We start from the raw sequence: 23422 nt of genomic DNA on the forward strand, positions 1-23422 counted from the left end.
AACATTTACGAATCAAGAATCATATACGTATGATGATTAAACAATATCAAAGAAGCTATATTAGAACTACATTTCCAAAGCTCTGATTGAGAAGTTTCAGTTTATACTATCTTTCAAAGGTAATTAAAACAGAATTCTCCTTCTGTTTGCACTCAATAATTACCTCCCTTTTAAGCAAAATGAGTTTAGACAGCTTATCTGTAGAAATAAGCTGTCGATCGATATTAAAGTATTGTTTTATGCGCTCACAAATTTTAAGAATTAAAAGACTTTAAAACGTGTGATAATGTTTGTAGCACTATTTAGGTCATCATATATGGAATATCAATACCAGAGATACTATTTGGTTGTCCGCGTTTGCCTTAACTAATGCACGTAGGGGCACCTGGAGTTCTGTAGTTCTCACTTATCGGCCTTTTTCAGTTGGGTGGTTCCAATATTCCTACTGAATAATCTTGAATCACCTTTGATATATGTTGCCTGCTTTTCAACTTTGTCTTTTGGGGTTTTATCTGTGATAAACAGGCCCCATAACCTCTGATCCCCTTTCTTAGATTCATATTTTCTCTATTGTTAACAATTCATTACAATCAACGTCTTATATTCATATTTATGTATCAACAATTTTCTTATTGAATTTGAAATAATGTTTTCTAATGAAACAAAACGTTTGCACTTCAAACAATAAAATGTCATCAAACAATATTGACATTTCTGTTACCGCTCTTTACTATTTCTTGTCAAAACATACAGTTTTAAATCAAATATAAACTTACTGACTAAAATTGTATCAAAGTTTTAAAAAAAATAGATTGTATTTTCAATGTTCTCATATACACGACCTAAAGAAGAAAGTACGTTACTGTAAAAATAAATCTTCTTTTCATTGAAAAGAATAAGAATAGAACATCTCAAATTATTTTAAACGTATTAAAATATTTTGTCTTAGCTTCCATGATAACACTTTAAGTATGATATTGCAACTTGTTCAACTGATAAATGATCACTTAAAAGTGAATTTAATACAAAATTGTAAAATAAAAATTTCTTCCTCTTTAGACTTAAAGTAGAAATTGTTATTGCTGGTGGCAATGATTATAGAAACTTATGAAGTGAGGTCATAGCATTTAAATTATTTATCAGTGTCACGCTATTCGGATATTTTAAAGGATTCATAATTATATAACGTCTGAAGCCTTTATCTGCATTCAAAGCATGACTTTTTATTAAACTGGTCATGACATGCAAGACAATTCAATAAATTACAAGTAAAATGGTTTCCTGCGGTGAACATTTTAATGATATAATGATATTTCATTTAACTATTTTCAACATTTTTTTTAGGGTGGGGGGATAAATAAACGTTTGTATCAGGAATATAGTTGACAATTGAATAAACGATCACTATAGAAGAAGGTCTTTGGTAACTGGTGACCGTTGAAGACCGGAGAAGGTCGAACATAAAACAATTATTTCTTTTTAAGAAAATGATTAAATAGGCCTACCATTTTATGAATAATTCCGAGCAAAAAATAAATAAAGTAAACACACAAGTTTACGCTGAAAATAACGCAGAAAATAACTCTATTTATTATGGCAGATGCCACTACGAATATTTTAATTTTGTAGATTTTCAGTATAAACAATTTATTGTTTGTAAAATTTGAGATAGATATTAAAGAAACATTGATAATTTTCAAACACATCATTTAAGTTTTCCACCTTAAACGGTAAAATAATTATAGAAAATTAGAAATATCACGTAATAGTTTTTTGTTCTTACTAATTCCCTAGAGGTAAATCCGTAACGTACCGGCAAACGGTATTTAGCTAGGTTTTCGAAAAGGTCAATTAACCAATCATGTACGGTTTACATATCACATGCTCCTCCATGTAGCGAAAACAGGTCACGTGCTCCTCCATGCCTCAAAAGTAAAACGAGTACCAATACCCTGCGGTCTCCAGACCGCAGGGAATAACCATATGGGAAATGAAAGCCTCGGCAATAAGTACGTATACAACCTCGTATTTCATATGTCAATCCAACACATCATGATTATCAGCGTATGATATCCAATTTGTTCATATGTACACAAAATCATAGCTTAAAATGTTTGCCAGCTGAAACAACCCTCGAGTTGTAAGTTCAAAAATAAGGACCGTCTGACTTATGTGTTTCAGCGACAAGCAAATAGAGAACAATTCGGCACAAAGTATCTGTGAATGAAAATTGACTTTTTTCCTGAATAAACTTTGTTTATATATTTCGGGGTTTATAATTTCGTCTTACATTAATACGGCGTTAGATAGTTCTAAATTTTAACAATTAACTTGTATTACATATTTTATATAGTCTTTGTATATAATTGTACTCATCATTTTCAGATGATTTTCAGTAAGTTTTTTTCTTTCATAGTACGATTTTCTGATCCCGTATTCTTAATTTCTTGGGACAGCAAATAAATTCAATAATTCCTATAAGACTGCCTAGAAAAAATATACAAATAATATATACAAAACTACTATAACCATAATATATGTGTAACACATTTGTAGTTGCTACCTTGTAAAATCTGTTCAAGTATGATTTATCATTGTTGTTAATTCACAGGTATGGTGATACATTTACATTACCCCTGATGTACGTGTGCTGTACTTGTGGTATATGTTTACATAACCGATAACAGATAATATTTCATTTAAAACGATAACTACGATAACATCATTTGACTGTTCATCCATTTCATGGAATGTCTAAATATGGTTTCAGGCCAGGTTGAAAAATACGGTTCTGATTAAAACAAAGTGAAAGTAAACATCGTCTGGCGTTGCATAAAATACACATTTAGAAAAAAAGGAAATAAATAATTGGCGTAAAATGTTTATCATTCGGGATTTTATGGGTTTTTTTTTATTATATTTATCGTGACCATCTTCAAAAATATTAGAATGGAATTTTAAATAAAGTAGCCAATATCTCAAAAACAATCATTAGAGGCATATTATGTAACTGAAACTGATTGCAATAATACTTTTGCTTAAGTATTCCTATATTCTATTGTCTTGTTCCAATTATACACCGAGCATCTATTCCACATATCATTTAATTTAAGAGAAAATTTTGTTACAGCATGAATGTTTTCATCAATTTAAAGCAAGACTTGCATTTAGATAAATATTTTTTTATCTTTTCAGAAAATTTATTAATGGGTGAGCTAGGAAAAAGCTTTTCCTACAAAATAAATGTCAAAAACAAGTCAGTATCTTGTTTGGTGTATATCTAGAAACTTATCTCCTTTTTAAATCTGCAGTATGTTGTAAAAGCATTGTTTAATTTTATTAACCTGCCAAACACATACTGATTATACGGTCAGAGCACAGCATATATCAATCCTCAAAGATTACCGGTACGCTCAGTGAGATGTACGCAGCGAGATGCGTTTGAATTTAATGTGTGTTTGTAAAATACTTAAGCTACGCGTAAAAGCACAATAGGGTTGTGTATGGTTTTGGATTTTACGAAGTTCACGTAGTTCACGTAGACCATTTTCTCCTTGAAGTTAAGAAATCACTGAATTAGGCTTGATACGAAAGGTGTTCAAATATAAAGGCAACTAGGCCAACAGCTCGCTTTTAACCACGTTTTGCACGACTATGTTCATGTATCGATGGTTTTGTAAGCTTTCAATTGATACAATACATGTGTAAATCAGTTAAGTCTATATTTGACAATAGCTATATTAACACTATCTCCCCGTGTATACAAACGCTAAAATGGTTGAAAAAGGTCTCCTTTCACTGACCAAATACGGACCTCTATATTTTTGGTATACAGGCAAAAGACATATTTAATGAAATATGCCGTGTCTATAGGGAGAATAAACTTTCTTTTTTCATCTGTCACACGGTGGTTTAAGAAATTTAAAGGTGGTGTGGATTCAGTAAAAGATGCACCTCATGCACGGGGTCTGAAATCTGCAACTTGAAAAAGTAAAGGTTTTGATTGCTACTGATGCAAGATTTACAACTAGGAAATAGCTAAATGCGTTGGTATCTCTGTAGGAGCCGCTTAAACAATTCTCAGACGTAATTTAAAAATGGGAAGGATAAATGCCAGATGAATATTCCATCTCCTTACAAAAGAGTAAACCTTGCTCGGGTAGGAATCTCAAATCAATTTTTGAAACATTTCCCTAAACACAACAAGCGATCCTTCGCAAATATCATCTCTGGCGATGAGACGTCGGTTCACTTTTATGAGTCAAAGCAAAAGATAAAAACAAAATATGAGTAACCAATTGAAAGAAAGTCAAAGACCTCGGATAGCAAACCGCACCATGAGCGTCAAAGAGCTCATGTATGTTAATTTCTTTTACCAATCACGGTCCTGCTATTCAAATTGCCGTACCAAAGGGTAAATATGTCATTGCAAAGTTTTACAAAGGCAAGGTTCACATAAATTAAAGAAATATTTCAAAAAAACATCGACCAGCAACTGGTCTCCGTGGTGTCAGGTTGTTTCATGACAAAGCTTCGTCACACAAAGCGGCCATTGTACGAGAATATCTGAAACAGGAAAAGGTTGTCGAGCTTCTTTATCCTCCTTTTTTGCCAGATCCTGCCCCTTGTGACTTTTTCATATTCCCGAGGCTCAAAAAAACTCCATTCTGGACGCAAAACAAATCTCGGTTCGGCTATTTCCAGTGTATTTACAGAATACCTCGAAAAGATAATGAAAACGCATTAAAAATGGATTTAAAGACTAAAACTTTGTATATCGCATGGTGGTGAGTATTTTGAAGGAATGAGATAATCATTTTGGCACTATTTGTAGAGCATTTCTGAAAATGACCCAGTAGCATTCATATTTGAACACCCCTCGTATAAACAGTTTTTGCTGACATGTTGAACACTTTCACTGGTATTTATGAATGTCTTCCTGGCTTCTTGAGTTGACAAATGCTCATAAGTTGGTTTGTTTCATTGCTGATATAGCTGTCTACCAAGTTTCTGGTAGATTGTATTCGTGTTTGAAATAAATCTTGATACTTTGTAACGGTACTGAATTGTTTACTCATAAGAATCCCGGTAAGGTTGAACTTTTTATTCACCCTGTGAAAATATCAGCGGCAAATTAACGTTTGCATAACAATGCCCATTTTTTTTATATGACTTCTCGTTAATTTTACGGGCAGAAACATAATGGGTCAGAATATATATTGTCTTCGTAATTAGCAGGTCAATAAAGTCAAACAATAACAAATGTGAACAATTTTCTGGATATGAGACCACATTTTACTCGAGATTCGCGAATGAATTTGGTTACATATCAAATTAAATCAATTTGGCACGAAACTGAATGTTTAGCCGCTTTTTCAACCGTTATGCATTATCTACAGACAAGAAGTATGATTTTTAAAAAGAAACGTGATTGATTTGATTTAGCTACTTCTTACACTTTGAAAATATTGTTGTTCAAACATTGTTTATAAAGGCAACTTAACGAGTATTTAAAATCATATTTCAATTCATGTGCTATCTGAATTACGATTAAGAAATAAAAAGGTGATCCACTTCCATACGGTAAATGCTATTTGCATATCAGACATACAATAAAACATAAAAATTATCATTGCTAACTCATCGTTTTATTTGAAAAGCACCGGTATTTTGTGAAATTTTCGACATAAAATGACTGAACACATAATTTATGGCGCAATTCAAACGGGTCTTGAGCAAAAAGTAACACACATTTGTTCATTTTTTTAATTCACAGCATTTCGAAAATGCATGTATATGAGTTCATAATTTTAGTTATGTCAAAAGTACTTGAAAATAATCTTTGTCAAAGATAACACTTGTTTCATAGTCTGAAGGACAATTGTTATCATTTGTGGCTGTGCTGTGCTATTAACTCATTTACATGATTGTGACAAAGAGTAGGGACTTAAAAAGGTGGTAAGTTTAATATTAAGTTTTTTTTCTATTTTTACTTTTTTGATATTGCTGCATATGGTATAAGCAAAGGTTGATAGCTAGCAACAAACATATGAAAGTCAGCAATTAATTGTAAAATTGTGCTGTGCATATACTTAATTCTCAAATGTATCTTTTGTCCAAATTTGAACAAATTCTCTGCCCTGAAACAAAGATTTCAGGTATTTGATTAGCCAGTGACTATTGCAGTATGTTCTCAGACCAATTTGAAATCTTACAATTTGAGAAAGAACTTGAGGAAGAACATATTGAGGTGTTTGAATCTATATTGTTCGACAGTTATTATATATATAATCATTAATATCATTGCATTGCTGTTAGTATAGATATTTGAGATTAGGGAAAGTTATGCGTCTTTTGAAACAAGTATGACGTCACAAAGTTAAAATTATGCATCTGTAATTGGACCTTTTTGTGTTGATTATAGTGAATAAATGTAGGTAATCACTGTTCACATTGGTGTCACAGGGTGAGACACGTGCAGCTTGGCCGGGGCTTGAACCTGGGACACTCGGAATAACGTTCCGCGTCCCTTCCGTCTGATCTATCAGACTTCTTACATATCTTCTCCCATAACAAGTGAACACTTCTTAACCGTAACATACTGCCCGTTACATATTGGGTTGGTCCTCGACTTTCTCAAAGTTACAGAGCAATGTAAATTAAACCATAAGGCTAGGTAGTCACGTTCCCAGTTGAGGACTAGGTGTTACAGGGTTAGAAAAATGTGTCTCCTAACAGAGAATCCGAGACCCTCTACATACTGTTCCGCGGCTTTACCGGCTGATGTTTTCGGTTGCTTCCACCGCCCCCGAAAGAGTAAACCGTGACACTTGTTATAACATACTGATTATTTGTGTTATATAATCCTGTATTGTTAATTATGTAATGATTTTATTATAAATGCAGTGACTTTAATTTAGTTATTCATTTGTTTGTTTTAAAGAAAAAAATGTATATAGTAGAAACTTAAATGACATTCTTTCAAGGTATGGTTCTGAACAAACTCTGTGACCTAATTGATAAAAAAACTTTTGAGATTATAAATGTTGTGATAAATTCATAGAATCGAAACTACACGTTATCTTACGTTTGATAAGAGACTTTTTGAATTGCTTTTTCTTTTGCATTTTGCTATTTTAACACAGCTTGGTGTGTGGTATTTTTAGATATAAGGGTTTTATTACCTTCACGATGCGCCGTGTCTGCAAAAACTGCTTTCATTTTATCATACCATTAATCTCTGTCAACGTGCACCAGCGAAATAACCTAAATAATGTTTGTCTTAACACTCTTTACACTATAAAACAAACTTTTTGCACGTATTAGAAATATAATGCTTGACGTGGTAAATGTAACGGGTTTTTTTTTCAAAACAGAAGTTTTAAGTTTTATGAATTTAATATCGACATATAGGGAAGAATGATAGAATATTTAATTAATTAAAACAAACTTTGCATAATCTAAGAATATGATACCAGAAACATTGAAATAAAGCAAAATGTTTAAGAAATAACATCGGCTTGAGAGGTGTATATCGGCTATTTAACACCGGTTTGGAGTTTTGATGCGTAGGAATTGACCAAGAAGGCCGTAGGCCTGAGTGGTTAATTTTGTCGCATCAAAACGATAATACCGGTGTTAAATAGCCGATATACACCTCTCAGGCCGATGTTATTTCGATTCTAACACGATGAATAAGGAAAATCACTAATGTTATTTTTCAAGCGGAAATAACTTCCGGTGCCGATTTTCGTATAACGCTGTTCGATTTTCGCACCCTACTGTTGCGAAGATATAGAAATTATTAAACAAAAGAAATAATAAGAAAAAAACGTTATTTTATCAAGTTTTCAACAATAAAAACTTACGTCGTATTGTGTTCGTATCAGTGCCCCATTTATCATTCTTGTCTGTATGAAATAACGTCAGCTTGTTTATGAATGAGTTGTTTACTTACGATGACGTCATTACGCTGCTTACGGATTGGCGCCGTTTTGTCAAAATATTTATTAACTGATATGGATCTAATATGTGGCGTTAGTGTATGTGAGATATTATTTCGGTATTGTATGAAAAGAAAACATTATACGAACTGAAAATATAAATAAAAAATGTTTTTTATTGTTGCTTTAAAATGTTTTGTAAACTATACAATCGAGGACGAAAACATAACGGGGGCGCATATACAAGTAGTCCCTAACCGGTGTTTATTGGCAGTTTAACAACAGTTTTTTTCCTTCTTTGTCTATAGTGACAAAATCACGTGAGTGTTAGAATTAAGAAATAACATCGGCCTGAGAGGTGTATATCGGCTATTTAACACCGGTTTGGAGTTTTGATGCGTAGAAATTGACCAAGAAGGCCGTAGGCCTGAGTGGTTAATTTTTTCGCATCAAAACGACAAAACCGGTGTTAAATAGCCGATATACACCCCTCAGGCCGATGTTATTTCGATTCTATCACGATAAAATAAGGAAGAACACTAATGTTATTTTTTCAAGCGGAAATAACTTCCAGTGCCGATTTTTGTATGACGCTGTTCGATTTTCGCACCCTTCTGTTGCAAAGATATAGAATTTATTAAACAAAATAAATTATAAGAAAATACGTTATTTTATCAAGTTTTCAACAATAAAAACTTACGTCGTATTGTGTTTACATCAGTGCCCAATTTATCATTCTTGTATGTATGAAATAACGTCAGCTTGTTTATGAATGAGTTGTTTACTTACGGTGACGTCATTACGCTGCGTACGGATTGGCGCCGTTTTGTCAAAATATTTATTAACTGATATGAATCAAATATGTGACGTTAGTGTATGTGAAATATTATTTCGGTATTGTATGAAAAGAAATATTATAAGAACTGAAATTATGAATAAAATGCTTTTTATTGTTGCTTTAAAAGGCTTTGTAAACTATATAATCGAGGGGGAAAACATAAAAGCCGCATATACAAGTAGTCCCTAACCAGTGTTTAACGCCGGTTTTTTCCTTCTTTGTCTATAGTGACAAAATCACGTGGAGTGATAGAATTGTTTATTTAAAACATCTTCTCGGGATAAATCAAGTAAACAAACTAGTTTAAACAGACTAAGTAAAAGATATACGTAAATGTATGTAAAACACGAGAGGTGAGTTAACATGTATCATTTCGAAGTTACTTTTTATTCCTGGTTAGTATCTAAAGAATGTACGTTTAACCTACCTAGCTCTTTGAGAGAGAATACAAACAAGAAGTATCTTTAAAAAGATACTCGGTCGAAGTTAAACTTGTTAACTTGCATAAGATAAGCTTCTACTAACCATGCTAACCGCAAACAGAACATTTTATTCGTCCTCAATAGTTTTATTTCAGTTCATTAATACTCGCAATGTTTTCCCCATTAATTCTCATCTTAGATTTAAACAATATTACTTACATTATTTGATTTTAATCAAAATGGAATTTGATTTTAATAGGAATTTATAATAAAACAAAGATTTAGTAGATACTGTACACTAATTCCACGGAGAATTTTGCAATGTAAATTAGTCGAAAGTTCGTTTCAATCGTCTTATGCCAGGTTCGAGAAGAGAATATAATGACTAGAACAGCTTAGAAGAGAAACCCAATCGAACGAAAAATATCAAAAAGGCAATCTGTCATATTTAATTTCATATATTTATTGAAAAGCTGTTAGAAACATCTAGAAAATATAGACCTCTAGCAAAACCGAAGTTTTTCTAAAGTATGAATCGAACAGGCTATAAGTGTTAAAATGGCCAATGAAAATTCTGCCTATATTCATTTCTTTACTGTTAATTTAGCGGAAGACAATGTGAAATCAGACGGCCTTCGGCCGAAAAAAACTTATTTTACAGAGCTATATTGCTGAATTAAATAGGTCATGAAAATTGTATCCATTGGTTATAAGAAAACAAGTGCTGAGTTCTTGTCCTATACTTCCAATATTTTTGTTTGCTGCAATAAAAAAGTGTGGGTCTGTCAATTACCTTGTATTAGTATTATTTTATATCGCTTAGGACGAATGTGGAGCGTCATCAAATCAAGATAACAAAAAAGGTCATAAACATTGACTTGCCAATAGTAATTAATATATCAAACATATTGGTATGATAAATACAATTATGCAATATCAGTATCATTCATGATTAACCGTTACAATGATTCAACTACAGATATCATTTTATATTTAAGAAGAAACGGAGATATGCTGTTATATTGCACATGTTCAATTGGTCTGTCTACATTGTTTGGCATTGTTCATTGAACCCTGTACCAGTTGAAGAAAACTTGGGATATAAAACAATTTCAGCACAAGGCTACTTCAAACATTTAATGTGCTGTAAAGAGGAGAGGAAATTAAGGACAAAGCTGTAGAAGACCCTAATGTGTATTCTGAAAGGCAACCTGCAACTTTCCTAAATATTTCATAATTCATTTAGTTCATATTGTACAGTCCAACATCTTAAACAAACCTTGAAATTGTGTCCACTTTAACTAATATGCAAAATGATCACATGGGTTAATAAATATTGAATAAATATTTTCACTATCCAATTACATCAAATGATGCATTTATGGGATTTATTTGTCTGTTGTACAAAATCGATACATATTAAAAACTTTACACATAACTTGAAAACAATTAAGAATGTTAAAAGCAAAGGGGATGACTTTTGAGACAGTACATATTAAAGTATTTTCTTAACATTTGTACAGTGTAAAATAATGGTAAGCGTCGAAAATGTTGTGCGGTGCGTTAATTATTTTTTTAACATAATTGTTTACCTTTTATTTGCCAATCTCTTATTTTAAAGTGTTTGTCTGGTTGGCGTGTTACTACTACTATCAAACACTATTGGTACAGTTGTTTCCTTATACATTCAGAGATCAGATATAACATGCCCCTTTGGCTTTATTTGTAGTTACCGTTTAGATATTAAAAATGAATACCATGCCTTTTAGTTTGGCACAAATTTGATAGTATCAGAAACATTCTGTTTAATAGGTATAGTGGTAGACTAGACCTAGTCAGTTTCTCATATTAAAAAAACGATCATCATCTTAAAATAAAAAGGTTAGCATTGTATGTTATAAACGTACGATTGATATTGGTAAAATTTGATAAATGATTTTCTTGTTTTGCTAGACAAATATGAAAATGTAAAGTATAGTTTGCTGTATACTTTAATATGTTTATGTATAATGTATCATTGTCTGCACTTGACTTCGTATTGTACATTATATGTTATGTACTTGCATTTCTTTTTACCTTACCGTACATCTCATTTATGCTGTAATTGTTTTTGTGACACAACCTGGTGTATATGTACATGATTTTGACATTGTGTATTTTTGTCGCTTGTCTATAATTACGTTACAACTTGAGACTTGAAACTTCATTGATATACAATAGTATTAAACATTGCTGTCATTTATTACGGTCCTGATAAAGATTTTGTGTCCTTAAACACTGTTGTAAAATAATACATACATTTTTAATAAGATTTAATTTAAGTCCTGCAAATAGCAACACTACTATTATAGACAGAGTTAAAAGGTATTTGCGTGTTGTTGTTTGTCTTTGGTGCATCCTTTTGTTGTTTCTTTTAAAAAATCAGTCATATCAGGAATCTGAATAGAATCGTAACATGTTTGGGATTATCAGGTCAGTCTTTCTGTTTACATTTATGCCCTGAATGTGATAGTGATAGGTGATATATGTCTATTATTTAAGAAAGTATTGGAGCTGAAATAACCTCTAATACTTCTGCTCTAGTATCCTCTTCTTATTTGTATGTGCCTCGCAGAGTGCTTTTTTATGTGGCCCTGTGTTACTTGAAATTAGTGTGGCCTTTGTTCAGTTAACGCCGCTCTCGCCTATTTATATTTCCTTTCTTACATGCTTCTTTTTATATCATTTAGCCAAGACCACAGAGGTTATCATGGACGATTATGGTGCAGGTGACTTAGTTGACGTAGAGGAACTACTTGATGATGATTTAGATGATGAAATTGAAATGGAGAAAGCGCCTGATGGCGGTTTAAGAGCCTGGCTGATTGTTCTTGCATGTTTCGGCATCAATTTAATTGTACAAGTGATGGCGTCATTGATAGACATGGGACTACAAGACACTGAGGTTTCAAAAACTTTGAATATCAGCACAACTGACGCTCTTAAAGCAAGCAACTATTACAAGAGTTTGTCAGATCTTTATGGTATGTGTTTAATTAACAGAAACATAATTTCATACAAACTATAACTCACTTAGAAGAATATTCCTTTGCAAATGGATATTTTACAGTTTGGCCGCGATATTGTTAGGAATACATAGAGCTAATTTGTTTAATCATCGTCATTCTACATAACAACCAAGTAATGTACGGATATGTGTACATATGTATATATGTATATATGTAAAATATATAATGATTTTCTATATACCTTCTTCAAAACAAAATCGTTCAATGTACTCACGTGATTAAATAATATCGGTCTTTATTTTCAGCTCCCTTTGCTGTGCTAGTAATGATCAAGTTTGGATATAAGATAACTGTAGCTGTTGGGTCTGTGATTGTTTGTTTCTCATTTACAAATATGTCAATGTTAGGCGGAGGATCCGGTTCGTAAATTACTTTTTTTATCATAAAATAGAATTCTTTTGAATTGACATGTATTTTAATACTTTTTAGCACTCGCATTCTTAGCGATTGATTTCATAGCTCGGAAAACATTATGTATTCTTGCAAAATTCATATTATTATTTAATTATTAATCAGTTTTTAGCGACAAGCAATATCAATAATAAAGAACTTCACTATAACGACAGTAAATTTTGATTGTTGACAAACTTAAATGCTCCACGCTCTTGAAAATGTGCCACAAAAGAGTCCTATATTCCCGGTATATAGACCAGTTATATAGATTTATACAATAATTTTTAATTATGTCCTAATTTATTATTCATTTGTGTAGTACAAACCTTTTACATATTAAACTAAAAATTTATGAAAAAAAGTGATCCCTCGGAAGTATTAATGACAACAAAATTGCATGAAAATTGCTGACTCGGTTTGATTTAATCTGTAAATAAGTTTGATGAAAAATTGCAACATCCCTCATAGCCCCTAGCAACCGGTTTGAGCGGTCCTCAAAGTTCGAAGGCAACGTTTTTACAGTTGCCACACTACACTGCTGTTGTGAAGTATAAAAATCATGTGTGTCCAGATTCTACCCTTAAAAATGACCACGAAAAGGAGTAAATCTATTGCATGTAATGTTATATATTAAGTATTAGTATTTTAATTAAACTCTAATATATTTAGTCATATTTTTGTCTTTGCTTTACTTGTTATTTAATTCTTACTTATAGAAAGTAGTATAGGCGGCTACTGGAAGTTCTGGCTCTGTGGACCAGCAGGTAAATTTTGTCATTTAAAGGTTCACTATGCCTCAAAAATGCTTTCTCTTTTATTTTCAAAATATTTGTATTTTTGTATTCTATTTTTCTAAGTTTCCAACAAGTTACTCATTTGCCAATTATCTGAACTGTTTTCTTCTTTCTTGGCTGTTTTGGCAGCTATTACATCCGTAGTGAACTAGTATTTTGTACGGAAGTCATAATACTAGTTTGTTTAAATTTTGCTACTTTTATGACATATAATTTATGACATATAAAGCCCTAATTTCTCCATGTAACAAGCATTAACATGCTCTTAAACCATTATCTAAATGTTATAAAAGTTATAATGGCCTTTCTAAAAGTGAGAATATTTATTCAATACTGAGGAATAAAGTGCTTTTAATAAATCCTTTACTTCTTTGGCCGAGTGGTTAAGGTCGTTGACTTCAAATCACTTGCCCCTCACCGCTGTGGGTTCGAATCCCGACAGGGACTTTGGATTCTTTCATGTGAGGAAGCTATCCAGCTAGCTTACGGAACGTCGGTGGTTCTACTCAGGTGCCCGTTCGTGCCTGAAATATGCACGGAAGGGAACCTGAGGTCTTCCTCCACCAGTAAAGCTTGAACGTCGCGATATGACCTATACTGTGTCGATGTGACGTAAAACCCAAAAACAAACAAATACTTCTTTGATTTGTCGTTGGTCAGTTAATGATTTGGATATAACAACAGTTAAATGCGATATCTCTGAAAATATAAGTTGCTTATCAGATATTTTCATATACCACATTCTCTTTTGCGATTTTTATATGTATTTTTTTAAGTTATGCAATTGTATTAACACTTATTCACAACATGTTATTTCAGTTATTTTTTATTCAAATATCTCAATTTAAATTTGAACTCTTTTTGCTTTTTTATACAAACTACCCAGCAATGGGCGTAAACTTCCTGAAAATTGGAGCTCTTATTCCTGTGTTGGAATATTTCACTACTAAACGGATGAAAGCACTTGTGTTGTCAAGAGTTGGTACTGCCCTAGGTGGTCTCGTGACAATGGGTTTTATGTTTGTCGGAGGCATTAAATGGAGGACTGTATTTAGGTAAGACTATTATATTTCTCATATAATTTGATGAAAATTTGTCATTCATTTAATTTATACAACTTCTTTGTCAATTATCAAGAGGCAATTATAGATACCAATTTGTAACCACTATATGACTGAAACTCGCAGTTGGCAGATAGTTTGCTGTTATAAGCGAATAGCTAGCCTGTCGGCATGAAGCATCTAATTTGCAAACATAATATAGTTATAGTTATTCATTTCATATGTCTGATTTTGTAGATATATATTCAGAAATCAATAAATTAATTTAAACATTGGCTTAAACAATAGCATATCTTTCAGAATCAACGCTGGACTGTGTATAGTAACACTGATTGCTGGTTTTACGTTGAGGGTAAGTAGATTTGTTACATTATTATCATAATACATTTAAGTATGTTTCTGGTAACTAATTGTTAGTTTACATTCAATAGATGTAGCTTGCAATACGCAGTCACGGACGTGTTCCCGGATGAAGTCCGATCGCTTCGAATTGAATACAATTACACCGGTTTTGAATTTGGGTGTGCTCTAGTGTTGTTGTTCTTTATCTTTGCTTACGTTTAAGGAACGATTATGAAATCAGAAAATTACAAATCATCATTCAGTTTGTGTTTTTCGGACTGCAAAATGTAGTTTATGATTCAAGATGTCACCCTTTTTATGTTTTTATATTGAATTCTGCTTCAGCCGGTGCGTCTACGGGTCGTTGACAGTAGCTTACAAATACCACTACCGTTAATGAATTTCGCTCAATCGAACCGAGCCCGTAGCATTTCAAAATTTGTCTATTTTTGCAATCTTTAGGGATTCTTTTATTTGTTATTTTTTCCGATTTTGTTGCAGTTGTGTAGCATGAATGGTATACATATATTAGAACTGCCTGTCTGACTATTTTTCAGTCAGTGTTCTCGAATCCTTGGAGTCTTCTGAAACTACTTTTAACTCATTGATGATAAATATTACATTAATCAACACTGTAATACATCCCATCCTTAACTGCATATGTTGCAAACTTTTTGCAGCTGTATCCGCAAATAGTCATCAAAATGCGTAATTACTTTGTGGAAGTGTGTTAAATGGTTTCCGGTTTGGGAAGTAACAACCGATCGCTTCCCTTTGATATTCGAAAGACATGTTAATTTGATTAACGTATTTACGGATGCAGCGCTCAAAAATAATATTTACAAATCAGTCAACGTTACTTTTGTGAAACGTTTTATGATTTGCGTTAGTTTTAACATCCTAGAGGTGCAGTGAAAATCAAAAGTAAATTACTATCATAAAATTCAATATAGACTTTGCTCACATCGCATGAAGGGATAGGGATTTTTCATTCCGTATTCCCAATAAAAAAAACTCTCATAGTTTATGTCCTCTGCATATGACTGTTTTACAAAATTGCATTTCAAATTGCAGAACATCGGAATAAAACGGAAAGGAAAGGAGAAACAAGAAGGCGAAAATGTTGCAAAAGAAAACATCTTCAGGCGCATATTGGGAATATTTGATCCCCCTGTGTTAAAGAGTAGATCGTTTTGGATAATAATGGGGATTTTCTTCTTCTTTAAGTTTGGTAGTTAACATTTTTGTATAGATAGACTGTTGTTGTCTTATAATCGAATAGATTTTTAAGGATTTTTAATCTCAATATGAATAGTTTACTTCCTTCTTAAATCTGTGAATACGCAAGCACATTCAGTTTGCGCCTTAAATTCCTCAATCATTTTAACTTGAATGTAAATGACGAATAAAATTACGTTCAATTGATGAATCTTATTTTTACAACCTCATTGAAACAATGATATTTTATCTGTTAAAGGGATAACACCTCTTGCAATAACCTTGCCAACAGTCTCAACGAAACTAAATGACGGATCGCCATCAACAACTGATATGTTCTTGGGAGTGGCTGGAACTAACGTTGGAAATTTAGGTGGAATAGGTACTGCCTTCCTCCTGAAGAGGCTTAAATTTATGAAGAGGTATAATTAACGTAATACCACAGTTTTGCTGCAGTTTGTTTTTGTTTTTGTTTTTTTTGTTTTTTTTTTCATAGAATAGCAACTTGTAATTCCTCCGACCTTTCCTAGAAACAAAAAAATGCAAATACAAAGTCATTATTCTAGCTAAGCATTGACAAATAATCTCATATTAGAAGTAAATGCATAAATATCTGGAAAAAGTGATCCCTCGGAAGCATTAAAAAACAGCAAAATTACATGAAAATTGCAGACTCGGTTTTTATTGAGTCCGTACATGAGTGATTATGAAAATGTGCAACATCCCACACGCCTCCTGGCACCGACTTTAGCGGCACTCAATTATCAACACTTTAAGGGGCTTGATGGGACCAGAAAAGTATAACAACACTGAAGTGAAGTACGGTGCAACCTTTTACGGGCTGCCACACAACACTTGAGACCTGCTGTTGTGATGTATAAATATCTGGTTTTTATTTATCTAGTTTTTTTATATAATTTTTTTCTGACAACTATGTTGAATTTTTGTTTGTTTTTGTCTGTTATTTTGGGGGGAGGGGTTGTAACATATAAATTATTCGAACACTATCATTTTCAGGTTTACAAAAAAAAGTTTAATATTTGTTCTGACAATGGTAGCAATTTCCGGTCCTTTTATAGGAGTCTGTCTTGTGCCCACTCCTGATGACTTCGGTCCTTATGTATTCTTCAATCTTGTCGTCATGGTATTTCAAGGTAATGTTTTGTGATATTGTTTGTAATGTTAAGATTACCATTTAAATGTTTTATTCCAGAATTATAGATAAATGTTAACATTTAAACAGTAAAGAATGAACGAGTTTTTCAAAGAAAGTGAGCAAGAATTTTATTCAGCACCTATGTATAGTAGTTTTCAACGTCTGTAACGCTGTGTGCCACCTTTCCAGTGTACATGGATAATATAGTGGTATGAATCTGGTGACAAATATGTAGTTTTTATATTATCTTGTTGAAGCAGAAATACCTTTACAAATTTGCTTAAATATTATATTATATATTCAATCTAATCAAATACATTTTTTTCTTCTTAAACTAAGCTTCGTTGTTGCTAATTGTTTGCATGGTTTTCTATATTTCATACATTAAGTTTTGTCTGAAAACATGCGAGACGAATCCATACCAACGGTGTTTGGACGACCAAATATCCGAATAACAGAAAGTTTTTTGAACATGTTTGTCGGGGTAGCAGGCATGCTAGCTGGAGCTATACAACGTAATACCATTAGTAATATGGGTTATGAAAGTTAAATGTATTTTATACCTTCGATTTAATAATTATGTTTAAAAAAACATGAAAAAGATAATTGGCAAGTATAAACAGTCTGCACTGAAAAAAACACGATGAATGAATAATGTGGTTGTATCATTAAACATTAAGTGCATGTCTAAAATAGAAAGATGTGCAAATTTCTAAATTATTGCGTTCGAAATTGCATTATATTAGTTATATTAGACGAATCTATTGGTGACATTGCTCCTTATAGATAATCATCTACACAAATTTCATACGATATTTATCACTAGTCAACACATGTTAAGCCGTTATTCAGCTTCATCAATGTCATTATTGCTTATAATTATTTAGATAAAAGATACAAAATTAAAACAATCATTATTATATAATTCAAAATCGCATAAGTTTGTGTTTCTTCATGTAAACGTATCTTGCGTAACATTTGTTTCAGATGGTGTTGACCAGGTGAAAAATGGCTGGAAAATAAACCTAAAATTAGGTGGAAGCTTTTTGATTATCGTAGGCGTGGCCACGGCGGTCCTCATTATACTTCATAAACTTGGAAAAATAAATTTGAAAGAACGGGAAGGTAAGCGATCATCTAACGAGTATACGAAAACAAACGAGAATACCGAAACTAAGAGTGAGACTAAAAATGAACCTGACGATGACTTACCAAAAGATATTGATGACATATCAATGACAATTGAAAGTGGAAAGTTGCATTCTGACGATACACAAACAGGGACTTACATTAGACACAAAAGTCCAGAGAGATCAGATAGTCGATCAGCTGAATTCCCAAACACAGCTATGGTTCAGGCTTCTGGTGAAAGTGATAGAATGGAACATGTCCATGACATTCCGTCTGGCCCAAGACAACCGTCAAATGGAAGGATGTATGGTAACAACGAAGAACATGAAAGTGACAGAATGCAACAAATTTACGGTATGGCGCCTCGAAGGCAATCTTCAACAGAAATGATGAATGGAAATGTAGCGGATCAAATACGATTTGATGCAAGTATGCATCGAAGTTACTCAAACCCTGGTTATATAAACCAACCTGAGATGTTAGCAGTCCATACATACAATCCGAACACACAGGTACTCTATGTAAATCAATTTGGTAATCCGATTTATCAAGGACAACATCCTCAGCCTTACGCTGGTAGCCAAATCATGCCTCAAAACAATTACTTCCCTCCAAATGGTCCGGCATTGCAGGGGAAACAGGTCCAGGAGAAAGGCAAGCGCAAGAAAGGAAAAGACAAGAAACAGAAAAGTAGCAAATCAGTGACAGATATGAGACAAACATTTCCTAATAACGATCCTTACAGAAGAACCAGCGCATCACAAAATTATGTTGAAGAACAGATAACTGATGCTGATACTGTTTTGTATTAAACTGTCTTGAATAATTATGTTCTTATAATTTGTAAGCTTATATCATTTTATTTTTTACAGACATTCTTATAGTACTTCTAAAATAAAACATATATTCATTTCTATTTATCTGTTTTTCTTTGAGTACATACCAACAAGTTATAGAGAGTACAAACATTCATTTTTATACTTGACCTCGAGTTGTTTTGGTATAAATTTATTCCATTGTATTTAAAAGTCTGTATATATGAATATTCATAACAGTTAACTAACGAAAATATGTAAAAAAATAAGTTGCTTTAAACATAGTATTGCAGAGTATGTCATATATATGATGTATATATGATGTTTATCATAATAAGTTGCACGAATGAAGAATATAATATGCCGTTTCATCTCCAGGTCTTATTTGAAACTGCTTCTCGTTAAATTGTCTGAATGACAATTTCTTTTAATCTAAGAGATGAATCAATATTACAGATTGTATGATTACATTATGAACTATGTTAGAAAACGCATAGATCATAAAAAGATTTTACGAATATGAAGGTTGGTTAAACATAACAATTTGTGTTACAGTGGTATAATGTTAAATATTCATTTTTATTAAAAGCAAGTATCTTGAATTTGAAACATAAGGGACATTACTAGTGTTGGATATTAATGAGTATATCATTTAGTTACTTCTCGTCTATGCTGAATAATACGAGTTTCCTTATACAAATTTTCACTATGATTAATATTGCACCTGTTGCAAACGATATAAAGATATTTCATTTAAGACATTTGTATTGTTGATAGTGGTTTTCATTTGTTTGTTTTTCTTTTAGGTTTGCTTATTTTGAAGAATGTATAGATTTATTTATAAAAAACGTTGCATAATAAATCTATATATTGTTTTATAAGTATACAAAGTATTTTTAGTGCGCTATTGCATATTGAATTTAAATTTTGTTTTAATAATCAAGATAGCACTTTATTATTCATATTAACTTTTCTTTTAAGTTTTTTTTTTGTACTATTGTTTTTTAGGATGGAATACCGCTTTGTATTTTTTTAATATTTTGTTACATAGTTTGAAATCATACAAAAATATAAGCTATTAACAATAAATAGAGGTCCAATAATTAATCTTTAATTTATTTTGTTCCTGGTTCATTCCCAACTATAAACAAATACATTTAAGGACCAAGTACAATATACTTAGGATGATAAAACAATGTACATGTAGCAAATAAAGAATTATCGTAATACAAACTCTGTGATTTTATTCAATGTTATTGAGAAGTTTCCATTCATATTGTCTTCGAAGAGAATGAAAACATTTGTTGTATATATCTGATTGTCCGAAATTATCTCCTCCCTTATTACAAATTAAACTCAGATGGCTATAATGCTATAATGTTTTATGTGCACACATCTTTTGAAAATAACGAGCGATTAAAGAATATTTGTAGTGCTATTTAATTTAATTCATTTTCACATATGACATTATGACTTGGTTGTCCGCTCTTACCTTAAAATTCACGAAAGGGAACTTTAGGTATTGACCACCTGCAGAGTTGAAATGTTGCCATATGGCCATAACAGTGTCTGTATGACTTAAGCACACCTCACGCCGCTCCCCACGCACCTAAAAATACAATCATGATAAAAACAACAATGATGAGGCGGAAGTGCTATCGTAATTAATGAACGGTTATTATAAATATCTTTTTTTTTAAAGTTATATCTTTGAAGGTATTATACATTTCATGGTTCGAAAACAATAGGCATCATTTGTTTCTATATGTACGCAGTTATTTCAAATGAGTGAATCTTAATATTTTTAAAAGCAGATGTATTGTATTTGTGTAGGTGTCCATATCATTAAAATATTTTGTGACCCGTAAGGCAAAATCTTGAAAAGCGGTGATCCTTCAGAAGCAATGAAAGAACAAAAATACATGGTAATTACAGATTCGGTATGTTTGTTATAAAAACAATCACGAGATAATAGTGTCAATAATAAGTTATATTACATTTATCAACTTTATTGTAAGCCGGTATTTCTTTAATTAAGAAAAGAAAAAAATATCACTAGCAATGTATATTTTAGTAAAAATACAAAAAAACACTTGGAGCACTTAATGTCATAAAACAATATTGGGATTTCAGTTATCGCTATTTACGATTTTCTATAAAAACACCGTTTAAAATCGACCATAAACTTTCTAACATCTACGTTTTTTTTCAAAAATTGTTTCTCTTTTGCTGTATTTTACATTTTCTTATAGACATGAAAGGTAAAAGGAAAATAACGTTTCTATGAAAATATATATTCTTATCAATAACTCATATAAGAGTTTGAACAGCCTGAATCGTTTCTGTATTAAAATAAATCATAGTAAGTATTAAAATAGCTATTCTGTTTTTTTTTCACGATAAAACTATTTGTGTGATAGTGCGACTTGTTAACCTAACTGATAAATGCTTACTCAAATGTGATTTAAATAAAACCTCACTGTTTTACTTTGACTTTGATTTAAAAGTTTTTTTGTCTAGATTCTTCTTTAACAGATGTGAATTCATAGCATTTATATTATTTGTGTATCGGTTTTCGGATACGTTTAAGGAAACATCTGTAACGTCTTTAGCATTATTATCTTAGTCATAGTCACTGTAAATGACAGATCGTTTCCAATACTTTATAATAGTTAATAACATTTTACAAATATGTCTATGAGGAAAAGGAACAGTAAAGCTACGAATTTGCACAAACGTAAACATTTCATATCATCATTAGAGCTGACGTAAAACCAATGACCAGTTACCAGAACATTAAATCATAGTTGAATATTATTTTAGCAAAGGCTAAGGTGTACATGTTTAGTATGCATATCCGTCTGTATAAATCGTACATGGTTTCATGACTTTTATATAAATATACACAGTTGTTTCATTATAATGAACCTTTAATAGAAGTAACGCGGTATAATGAAGCAAAATATGGCAAAGGAATATCATAGAAGACACTGGGAATTACAAGGATTCAGGTGGGCTATATCTATTTCTGACATGGAAGCAGTTAAATCTACTTCTGATATTAACCACCGTGAAACAGATAATTATCCTTCCATTTACAAATGAACGTGGAAATGCACGTAAGAGGAACGAGGAACATAAATTTCGGAAACTCGTTCAAAAAATGTGTCCTTATTGTAATGAATCAGATATGTTCTTACAGCGTTTCATTTGTAACAAACATTCGTTTAGACGAGGGAATCAAGCGTTTATGTCTTGTATCAATAATATACAAGAAATAAATGATACTTTAAAGTAATGCTTTCAAGGGGAAAAAACAGATAAAATAGAAGTGGAACTGAAGAAAGAATCTTTAAATCTTGTTTTGGATATATCTTATTCTCTGCAATACCTGTGCTTGAAGAATCAAAATTCTTTTTTGCTTGTTCCAATTTGTGACAGAACAATTGTACTGCACGATATGTTCTCTTCAATAAGAGCGAGGATTTCTGTTCCAAATTATTAACTTATATATAAGCTTATGCAGGGTCTCCTAGGAAGAAGCTATGCCTACAAAAACAAATGTCAAATACGAATCCTGTTTGATGTATAATATTGTGTAGAAACTTATGAAACTATCTTTTATGTTATAGAGTATATTGTTTAAATTACAAATGCTAACAGCTCTACATATGAGGCAACATTTTACCCGGAATATGCAAACGAATTTAATATTAAATCAAATCAAATCCATTTGACACGGGCGGGAAAGTTAAGTCGTCTGAAATCAGAAAAAAACATTAAAGAAAAAAGAACATGGGAAGAAGAGATACTTTGGAAGCAATGAAAATAATAATAATAAAACTCGGTTTGAGAGATATGATTAAATAATACAAGCTTTTTTAACTTAGATATTGGTATGATTTTAAAATATCCACCAATGACAAGTTGCAAAGATATAATTAAAAAGATTTATGTTCTGTATTTACTAATGATTCAAGAGTAAGTGATATCGATAGTACGCGACTTTGTAGTATATTTTAAGGTTCAATTACTAACAAATATAATGCTCTGCGAGATGAAATAACAGGGATTTTAACAATTAGTTCATCACACTAAATTTACATAACCATTTCTACTTTTCCGCTTTTTGAATTGTTAAAGAAGTGCCTTATCGAAATAGTCTGATTATCAATAATTACGTTAGAACTATCCTTGTGCATTACTTCCACTCCGAAGAGCATTTTATAAGGCTTCAAATA

General features: G+C 31.9%; 1 protein-coding gene across 2 annotated transcripts; it reads left to right on the plus strand.

The window, feature by feature from the left end:
* Window positions 1-5800: 5800 nt before the first annotated feature.
* Window positions 5801-19282, plus strand: LOC132717111 (uncharacterized). Of its 2 annotated transcripts, none has more exons than XM_060700506.1 (11): window positions 5801-5958; window positions 11933-12226; window positions 12517-12630; window positions 13381-13428; window positions 14345-14513; window positions 14820-14871; window positions 15936-16092; window positions 16339-16501; window positions 17097-17233; window positions 17625-17750; window positions 18223-19282. In XM_060700506.1, exons 2-11 carry the CDS (start codon window positions 11953-11955, stop codon window positions 19176-19178), a joined length of 2196 nt encoding a protein of 731 aa, XP_060556489.1. In that variant the 5' UTR covers window positions 5801-5958; window positions 11933-11952; the 3' UTR covers window positions 19179-19282. The 2 variants fall into 2 exon arrangements, with proteins under 2 accessions (XP_060556489.1, XP_060556490.1); XM_060700507.1 differs by having other exon boundaries at window positions 5881-5955.
* Window positions 19283-23422: the final 4140 nt, after the last annotated feature.

The sequence above is a fragment of the Ruditapes philippinarum genome, unplaced genomic scaffold (genome assembly GCF_026571515.1).
Source record: "Ruditapes philippinarum isolate M1 unplaced genomic scaffold, ASM2657151v2 ctg1058_1_1_1_1, whole genome shotgun sequence".
Taxonomy (NCBI): domain Eukaryota; kingdom Metazoa; phylum Mollusca; class Bivalvia; order Venerida; family Veneridae; genus Ruditapes; species Ruditapes philippinarum.

What these genes read in the sequence shown, in the direction of transcription:
- LOC132717111 (XM_060700506.1), top strand. Translation starts at nt 11,953, where the DNA reads ATGGACGATTATGGTGCAGGTGACTTAGTTGACGTAGAGGAACTACTT. An exon ending in AATGTTAGGCGGAGGATCCG is followed by an intron (nt 12,631 to 13,380) that starts GTTCGTAAATTA and finishes TCTTACTTATAG; the next exon opens with AAAGTAGTATAGGCGGCTAC. An exon ending in TGTCGTCATGGTATTTCAAG is followed by an intron (nt 17,234 to 17,624) that starts GTAATGTTTTGT and finishes TCATACATTAAG; the next exon opens with TTTTGTCTGAAAACATGCGA.